Source organism: Fomitiporia mediterranea, assembly GCF_000271605.1.
Source record: "Fomitiporia mediterranea MF3/22 unplaced genomic scaffold FOMMEscaffold_1, whole genome shotgun sequence".
NCBI lineage: Eukaryota > Fungi > Basidiomycota > Agaricomycetes > Hymenochaetales > Hymenochaetaceae > Fomitiporia > Fomitiporia mediterranea.
Genome location: NW_006760386.1, coordinates 3,901,161 through 3,911,448, shown reverse-complemented (window position 1 = coordinate 3,911,448; position 10,288 = coordinate 3,901,161). Strand labels below are relative to the sequence as shown.

The following is a 10,288-nucleotide window of genomic DNA, read 5'->3' as shown; positions in this document are numbered from 1 at the left end:
AATCGAGCAGTGGACATTAACATTTTTTTAGCACTTATAAATACAAAAAAAAATAGATTATAGTTTTACAGCTTAGCCAGAATACTAGCTGGAAGGATTCTATAGCTATAGTATTTCTTATTTGCCTATTGAGCCTGTGCTCCTGTCAACCCCTTTCTATATGCATCCATGAACCAAGCAGACCAGTTACAATACTTACAAAACATATAATAAAATCAATTTTGTAAGAAAGAAAGATTTAAAGTACTTACTTTTGAAAGAAATTAAGAGGAATAGAATCAAGGCATGTTTGAACATGCTTTTCCATTTGAGCTTCAGTAGTAGGGGCAGGCATCATCCAGTAGTTGAATTTAGCATAACCCTAGCACTGTTCAATGAAGTTCAATTCACAATAGAATTTAGGATAAAAAACTGCCTTGTGTCTATAACCTTCTACCAATTCTTCAATTGCAGACTTTTGAGCTTGAAAATCTGGCTGGTTAAACAGAATTCGTTGACAGCAGCATACTGATTGTGCTGATTTGTCAGCACACTTGAAACCTTCACATTGTGTGTGTTTTCCATCAACATTAATTCCTTGTTCTTGAAGGATTTGGGCCATTCCTTTAAATTGGCCAGAATGATGAGGGTGGTTATCAGGGAAATAAAATGATTGTAATGAACCATCAGGGAGGACTCCAGAATGTATAGGAGGGGCACCAGATGTGTCTCTAGCTTTCCACCCTGGATTTTTAGGCATTTGACATGCAGATAATGTATTACTTACTCTTTTTTAATAAGAAGTAGTATTGTTAAATGTAAAGAGAACTGTTTTGCTAGGGAAACAGCTCTCAAAGCACTTGATAGCCTGTAAGAGCTGCTGATAAAGATCATTATGGGTGAAATACTATTGAGAGGGGTTATGTGAGAGGCTTAGAGGGATCACACAAAGAGGGGGGATAGTAGACTCAGCTTGCTCTACTTAGTATCATTGTCTGTTAATTCAGTAGGTATATATAATATGTAGCTATGTCTCAGGTATGTCTGTTGCTTATATGCATCATTCCATATATGTTAACACTCCCCTTCAAACATATATTAGTTTAATAATATGTTTGTTTTGCAACTATTTGTTTATTTGATTTGTAGTTATTTTTATTTTTATTTTTAGGGGTAGTTATAGCACTACTACCACTCCCCTTCAAACATTTATAAGTTGGTTAGACCTATAAGATGTTTGATTTGCAGATTGTTCCAACATTTTTATTAGTATTGTATCTGTATTGTACATTGTGTCTGTATTATATTTGCTTGTGTATCACATATAATAATATCATTTGTATAATATAAATGCATTGTTTGTATTGTATATTTTAGTCCACTGTGTGTTAACTTTGTGTGTTGTTAGATATCTATTAAGTTTTCGTTTGGTGTTGTGTTATTAGTTCTGTACTTTGTTCATTGTTATATTATTAAGTCATTGTTTGTTGTCATGTAGACTGTTTGATGTGATTGAAATTGTTCAGAGTTAATTTGAAGTTTGTGCATAGTTTACTGTTCAATGACAGTATTGTTTTCACAATAAATCGTTTGAAATCATTATTAATATCATATATGCTTTAGAGACCTGCAGAATCTCATGAGCACCATGTAAGATTGTAATGTGTGTGTTTTATTTATTAAGTTTGTTTGAGTATTACTAGTAATTTCTTTTTACTTCACTGTGAAACTAATGAATCATGCTAGTAAAATGTATATCTGGTGTTGCAATGATATCCTTCTTTAATCATTGCTGTCTGTGTTTGTCTACATTTGTATATGTGTTAAACATTCAGCAATAGCTGGTTTGTGTCTTTGGATTGAAGCTTCACATTGATTGTATGTTGTAATATCAATAATATTGTTTGTTTTTTGCCAGATTGCTTCATTCTGAGATCAATGAGGTTTTATGCTAACATATATTTGTTACATAGATGTTATATCTGGCTGCAGGCAGCTCACTATGTGTCTAGGTGCATTGTATATGTATTATATCATGAATGTATTGTCTGTATCACTTTGTGTTATTGTTTATGTTTATGTAGTAACTTATTAATATTGTGTTGTGTAATGAATCGATTTTGATGCATCCTGAGTAACTATACAATCTGTTGTGTTATTTCTTCAATAGCCAACATAATTATCTGTCATAAATTGTTACTAACGTACGTTTGTATTATTTATTATTAACAGTGTTATTGTGAATTGTTGTGATCATGATGTTATGAATATTTATTAGTATTATGGCTATTGTTCTTTGCTTTTTCTTTTGCAAAGAATAGTGTATTGTAACACAATCTACATATAAGTGATATATTGGATTATGTTTACTATAATAGTCTCCTAGCATACTTTAGTTAATCTAGTAGTATGTGTAATTGTAGTATTTGTTCAACGTTTTATTTGTTAATTGATTTGCTAGGTAAAGTGTTTTATATATTAGTTTTATTTATTTTATTTGAATCATTGTATAGATATACTTATTAGTATCTATCCAATGTATTTCATAATGTTATAATACCATTCATGCTTGTATTAATTGCACAGTGAGGGCAAATTAATTGTTTGTACAAGAATTGATTTAATAGTTTTATTTGATTATATGTATGTGCTCCATACTTGTTTGTATAGTTATTATCTTTGTATTGTTCAATTGTAGTTGTGAATTATATTGCAATTATATTTGTATTATTGTATGGATATATTATTTATTGTTTTATGTATGTTCCAAAGTATTATTTTCGTTATTCATCACTTTTATCCATGAACTATAGTCTGGATTGATGAATTATTTCATTATATGACATGATAATTGTCTGTATTTTATTTATTTTCATATTAAACGTTGTTAAGTTAATTGGATTATTATATTAATATTATTTGCCAAGTATGAGCATTCGTTTCATAGTAGAATTATTATTTATTTAACGTTGAAGTTCAATTGTGTATTGTATTGACTTCTGTTATTTGTTCCAATCAACATTATTTTGTATTACATCAAATGATTTACCTTTGTAATCTGTTATATCTGTCTGTAACTTCTATTACTTATTGTTTTTTAGGATCAGTAATAAGATTGACGTTTCCACATTATGAATATTCATTTGTTCATCTACAGTTTCACATCATGAACGTTTGCACATTTGCTGCAAAGAATGCTTTGGGAATATGTGCCATTTCTAGGCTTTATTATTATTAATTTATTAATTATCCGTTTGAATAACTTTTATAAGCATTGAAAATGTTATGTGATGTATAACTTTTATATTCTTTAATAAGGTATTTTGTGTTCGACAGATTCGTCAGATTCATTGTGGATTTCACTTAGTAATGTAGTCAATATGTCTGTATTAAGAATTCAATGTTCATCATTAGTGTGTATATTATTCAATTACTCCCCTTCAATTCGAGAAGGTTATTCTTTGAGTAATTGACAAGTAGTGTAAGTACATAAGTACATTGTTGATTTCCTTTCATGTATTTGTAATCCAACAAGTAGTGTTAGTACTTTGTTATTTTACTTTTGTACGTTTGTCAGTATGTGTTATAATATAACAGTATGTTTTAAGTTAACTCATAATGTTTGACATACATCATTTTGTTTAAACATTACACTGTAACATTGTACTGTTTGTTTTATAAATTTTAATGTGATGTTTGTAATATGTCTGTAATATTTCAGACATGCTAAGAAATCTCTCTGCATGTTTGCAGTTACAACATTGGTTGTGCATCTATTCATATCTCTGATAAGATGTAATAGATATGCTTGTGTCTGCTTTTCTTTATATATTATACTGTCTAAGATAATGTGTTAAACGTTTTATTAATTTATTTAATCTTATTATATTATGATTGTTTTTGTTTGTAATCATTATAATAAGTGTGTCTGTCATAGTTTTTCTGTTGTTTGTTGTACTAGCCATATTGGCATAGTACTTCACTTGTATATAAGCTTTGTAGCTTCAATATAAGTTTATTTATACTTTGTTAAAGTATATCTACATTCTGTGTGATTAAATATGTTCTGTTACATTGTTGTAGTAATGGTAGAGGTATTATTCTACTGTTTGCCATTATTATACATTGTTATTATATGTTTACACTATCATAGGTGTAAAGTATTGTTATTTGTTTATTGACTATAATTGTGTACTCATTCCTGTACCATAGTTACTGTAATGTACTTTGTAACTTTATTATTATTATTATTAACTAATTTGTCTGTAGATAGTTATATGCTTTCATAAGCTGTATTAGTACATAGATATTGGATGTCTTAGATATTGGATGTATATCTGCTAACTTCTTTATCTCATATCTGACATGTCCGACATATCCAAGACATGTACCTGAGACATGTCTTACATTAATTGTTCAGCTGTAATATTGTCATATATGTTATTATTTGATTTATGTTATAACATATGTACGTTCGTTGACAGTGTCTATCATTTGTACTATTATAATATTAATAGCAGATGAGTAGTGTTTGCTTTCTCAATCCTTATAACGTTCGTCCATAGTATGATCAGTTATTTATAATAACAATGTTTCTGTTATATTACAGAATATTTTTAGTGATTAAATGTTGCAGTAAGTGTTACTCATCATAGTTTCAACACTGCCTACATAGATTGAGTTATTGCTAGGCCAATGATCATAATCACTAAGATGACAATCATATAATGTCTGGGTCATATGTAGTATAGTAGATTGTGTGTCTGCAGTGTATTGATTCGTGTTTGGGATACTCAGACAGGTGTGTCAAGTTCTGCATTGTAGTATACTGTGTGCATGCATGCAATCTGTAGAGCTGCATAGAGCATAGACATAGTAGAGTGTAGATAAAGCATAGGCAGGGAGCACAAGGCTCATAACCTATTGAGAGGGGTTATGTGAGAGGCTTAGAGGGATCACACAAAGAGGGGGGATAGTGGACTCAGCTTGCTCTACTTAGCATCATTGTCTGTTGATTCAGTAGGTATATATAATATGTAGCTATGTCTTGGGTACGTCCGTTGCTTATATGCATCATTCCATATATGTTAACAAATACCCATCCTGGTTCTTGCCAGCTCTAAAGTAAATTCGTGCCTCCTGTGATCTATAAGAATAATTTCAGTCTATTACTACTAAAATGAGTTATAATATATACCTATCTGATGACTTTAGCCATCCAAACTGACTACAGAAGTCTGAGACCATAATAGAGAAGCCTTCACCCTTTGCTCTCAGTTTGGCAGAAGTACTATCATGGACCCACATTATTTTCCTCTGATCATTTGTATAAAAGGTTGATTCATCATAGGTGACAAGAATGAGAGAGCCAGCCTCCATCTCCTTCTCATAATCAGCCCAGAGTGGGAGGAAAACATTCTGCCTGTAATGAACAACATCCTCACACTTGTGCCCATCCACATACATTCCATTTGGAGCTTTGCCATAGCAGTACCCTATAACATGCATCCATTTCCTTGCAGTTTGTAAGGTAATAGGTTTAGAACAGCCTAGCTTAGCCAGTAGGGATGGTTGGTTTAGATAGTCTTGGATGTCCTGAGCAGATAAGTACACCTTCCCAAGACCTTGTAAATGAGCATGAATTTCTGACACAAGATCTTCATCACTAATAATGGACCTCTTCCATCTCCCATACAAGTTGATAGGATAGAAAGTGTCATCATTAAAGTGTAGCCAGGCCCAATACCGAAGTTTTCTAGCCAAGTATTCACCATGGTTCAATGTTACAGAAGCAGCAAGTACAGAAGCTTCCTTCCAACCCATATCCTCACTATCAACATACAGGTGCAAGAAGACAAGCAGAGCAGTGACTCGTGCACAGAGTAATTTGTCTATGTCCTTTCTCTCAGACGTGATTTGGAAGTGCCAGATAGTATCAGCTAGACTTGGGTCATTACAGTCTGGTGCAACAAATAGATGCTTGGAGTCATCAGCAACATCTGGCAGGTCACACAGTGTACTTGTCTGCTGGAAGGCATGAATTTGGGTATGCAATGCAGCAATCTGGACTGGTACAGGTACAGGACCAATGTGTGGGAGTACAGGTAACAGAAGTGTTTGCTGTTACTTCTTGGTCAAAGCGTGTGAGTGAGCGCCCTACTCCTTGTTCTCTGATGCCATCAATGTCTGTGTCAACGTATTGACCTTTACTCGCGTCGTAGTCCTGTGAAAATTGCTCTGGTGCACCGTGCTGCAAAGTGAGGGTTCCAGCAGTTGCGGATGACCCCTCGCGTGAATTCCTGAGGATTGTGTGTACAGATTGGCTCTCTGGCTGATGATTGATTGAGATAGTGTCTTCTTCATCACAGTTTGCAGTAGGGATAGGCTCGGAGGACGACGACGAAGCTGTGTTGGAGTCTCCACTGGTCGGAAGTGAAAGTGATGCCTTGAGCAGAGCAACACCCCCACCCGGCAGAACGCCTACCTCAACATCCGCACGAGTAGCATTGATCGCATCATCGTAACGGTTCTTCTTCTCTGTCGCCTCAAGATCATTCAAACTGCAAACCCGTATCACTGCAACTCCACCAGTGAGCCTTGCAAGACGATCTTGAAGCTTTGTCTTATCGTATTCGCCTGTCGTCGGGTCGTTCAGTGCAGAGCGAATCTGTTCACAGCGCGCCTGAATGGCATCCTTTGAACCTTCGCCATTGAAGAAGATGGTGTCCTCCTTCGTGATCGTCACAGACCCAGTTGAACCAAGTAAATCTGGTGTTGTGCGATCGAGCTTTATGTCAAGCTTGTCGGTAAAGACGGTACCACTGGTGAGGATCGCAAGGTCACCTAGAATGCCCTTCTGATTGTCACCAAACCCAGGAGCCTTGACTGCGGCCACCTGCAGCTGACCACGGACCTTGTTCAGTGTGCATGCCTCAAGTGCCTCACCGTCGACGTCTTCAGCAACAATGAGAAGCGGTCGACGAGTCTGTGCAGCTGCTTTGAGTGAAGGCGTGATGTCCTGCAACGACGAGATCTTCTTCTCGGACAGCAAAACGAGCGGTCTATCGAACTCGATCTTCTGGCTCTTGGCATCCGTGACGAAATACGGTGAAATGTAACCTTGGTCAAAACGCATTCCCTCCACGATTTCGATATTGTCCTCAATTGTACGTCCTTCTTTGACTGTGATAACTCCCTCCTTGCCAACTTTCTCTATGGTGGTCACGATGGGATTGCCAACATGTGTATTGCTGTTCGTGGAAAGACTTGCAATTCGTGCAATTTCCTCTGTCGTCGTAAGGGCCTTCGTGTTCTTTGAAGGGGAGTCAACCGTACATGGATGACTGAGTAAGTTTTCCTCCAGTGATACTGATCTATTGAGTCCTGTTAAGATGAGACTATACGAGAGTATGTCTCAGATGATATAAACTACATTACAAGCAATGACGAACGATGATGGAATACCTTCCATCATACATTCTACATCTGAGACATACCTACATAGTATATATAGACTAACTAATCAACGGACGATGAAGCAAGCTGCGAGAGAGCAAGCCGAGTCCACTATCCCCCCTCTTTGTGTGATCTCTCTAAGCCTCTCACATAACCTCTCTTCCCCCTTTATTAACAGGTTATGAGCCTTGCACTCCCTGCCTACACTTTATCTACACTCTACTATGTCTATGCTCTATGCAGTTCTATGCATCACATGCATGCACACAGCATACTATGATGCAGAACTCGACTCACCTGTCTGAGTATCCCAAACATGAATTAATACACTGTGAACACACAATCTACTATACTACATACAACCCAGACATTATATGATTGTCATCTTAGTGATTATGATCATTGGCCCAGTAATAACATAATCTATGCAGGCAATGTTGAAACTACAATGAGTATCACTTACTGCAATTATTAAATGCTAAAATACTCTATAATATTACAGAGATCATGTTATAATAAATTAACTGATCATATCACAGACAAACGTTAAAAAGATTAATAAAGCAAACACTACTCTTCTGCTATTAACATTACAATAGTACAAATGATTGACACTGTTAACAAACAAACATACTATGTTATAGCATAAATCAAATAATAACACATATAGTAATATCACAGCCAAACAATTAATGCTCAAAACGAGTGTATATATGCTACACAGTATATTAAATCAAATAAATAAAACATTTAACATGTATTATAAACAATAATACAATTGCAGACACTATAATAACAATAATAATAACGATAATAATGATAATAATATGGATAGAACTAACAGAACAAATACAGAACAATATAATAACTAACACATATCATGGTCGAGCAATTATATGTAACATATCAGATTCAGCAGTTACATGTCAGATATTGCAATTACTTATCAGATACCAAATATAATATGCATATCTAAGATATACAGACAAGTACAGATATACAAAAGTATAATGAATAACTACAAACCAAAAAAAACAATGCTACAGAGTGTATAAACTAACTACACACAAAAGAATAATGTTATAACGTGTAAATACTAATTACAGCACAAAACAAGTGCAAAAATTATAACTATTAAACAAATGATACTACTTTACACATTAATACAATTGTGTAAATGTATACTAACAACAAACGAAAGAATTATATCTCTAATATACTTGAAACAACACATCAATACAACTTAATTACACAGAACATGTTATTATGGCAGCTGATTATATAATAAATTTTGAAGTTGTAACAGTAACATCAACTGTACAGCATATATACCTTAATGAACAATTATTAAATTTACATTGTGATGACATAGCTTGTAGGAGCAAAGTATTAAGCTAATAAGGCTATTACAATGAATAATACAAATATTATTATTACAAATGCATTATTATAATAATTACAATCAAAAATAATCATAATATAATATGATTAAATAAATTAATAAAATGTTTAAGCTATTATCTTGGACAGTATAATATAAAATAGGCAATAACAGATGCAAGCATACTTAATAGAACTCAGTACATTTACTAAAAGTGCTACATAAATAATAATTATAACGTTATTAAACAAATATTATACGAAAACAAACAAATTACCATATGTTTTCAACACAAAAACAAAATATTCATTCATAGTTACAAACAATAATTAATAAAAGATAACGAGTGCAAACAAAACTTGTATATTATACATAATGTGTACTTATCTACTATAACAAACAAAATACACATTATATAAGTTGACAAACGTTAATGGTAACAAAGATATAATAGTAATACCACTTAAATTACTCATTATAGAACATAACAAACGTTACACAATAATTAGAAATTGAACCATGAAAGCAATTACAATTATTATATATAAATATTATATTATAACAATGATTAATAAACGTTAAAGAAATATCCAATTCTTTGAAGAAATACCTTCTTGAATTGAAGGGGAGAAAATGGATAATATGCACAAACAATTAATAACTAAATATAAACAACAGAACAGAAAGTATAACACTATGGATGCTACAAAAAATAGAATAATGAAATGCACAGATTAAGTACTGACTAAGTAATAGAAGTTACAGACAGACATAATGGATCATAAAGGTAAATCATTCAGTACAAAGCAAAATTATGTCAATCAGAACTAAATAACAGAAGTCAACACAACATATGATTGAACTTCAACATTAAATAAATAATAATTCTACTATGAAACAAATGCTCATACTTGGCAAATAATATTAATATAATAATATAATTAACTTAACAGTGTTTAATACGAAAATAAATAATATACAGACAATTATCACATTATATAACGAAATAATTCATCAATTCAGACTATAGTTCATGGATAAAAGTGATAAATAATGAAAATAATACTTCAGAACATACATAAAACAATAAATAATATATCTATATGATAATACAAATATAATTGTGATATAATTCGTAACTACAAATGAACAATATGCAGATAATAACTATATAAACAAGTATAGAGTGTATACATATAATTAAATAAAACTATTAAATCAATTCTTGTACAAACAATTAATTTGCCCTCACTGTACAATTAATACAAGTGTGAACAGCATTATAATACTATGAAATACATTGGATAGATACTAATAGGTACATCTATACAATGATTCAAATAAAATAAATAAAACCAATATATAAAACGTTTTACCTAGCAAACCAATTAACAAATAAAACGTTGAACAAATACTACAATTGTGTATAGCACTAGATTAACTAAAGAATGCTAGGAGACAATTATAGTAAAC

General features: G+C 32.6%; 3 protein-coding genes across 3 annotated transcripts; all 3 read right to left on the bottom strand.

The window, feature by feature from the left end:
* Positions 1-361: 361 nt before the first annotated feature.
* On the bottom strand, positions 362-739 carry FOMMEDRAFT_74537 (uncharacterized protein; the record flags this gene model as incomplete). The annotated part of the gene is made up of 1 exon (XM_007261874.1): positions 362-739. One exon carries the CDS (start codon positions 737-739, stop codon positions 362-364), a length of 378 nt encoding a protein of 125 aa, XP_007261936.1.
* Positions 740-5,211: 4,472 nt separating this feature from the next.
* FOMMEDRAFT_37609 (uncharacterized protein) lies at positions 5,212-5,625 on the bottom strand (the record flags this gene model as incomplete). The annotated part of the gene is made up of 1 exon (XM_007261873.1): positions 5,212-5,625. A coding segment is annotated over one exon (414 nt), but the record flags the coding sequence as incomplete, so codon positions are not given.
* Positions 5,626-5,986: 361 nt separating this feature from the next.
* On the bottom strand, positions 5,987-7,297 carry FOMMEDRAFT_71768 (GroEL apical domain-like protein; the record flags this gene model as incomplete). Its single annotated transcript, XM_007261872.1, has 1 exon — positions 5,987-7,297. A coding segment is annotated over one exon (1,311 nt), but the record flags the coding sequence as incomplete, so codon positions are not given.
* Positions 7,298-10,288: the final 2,991 nt, after the last annotated feature.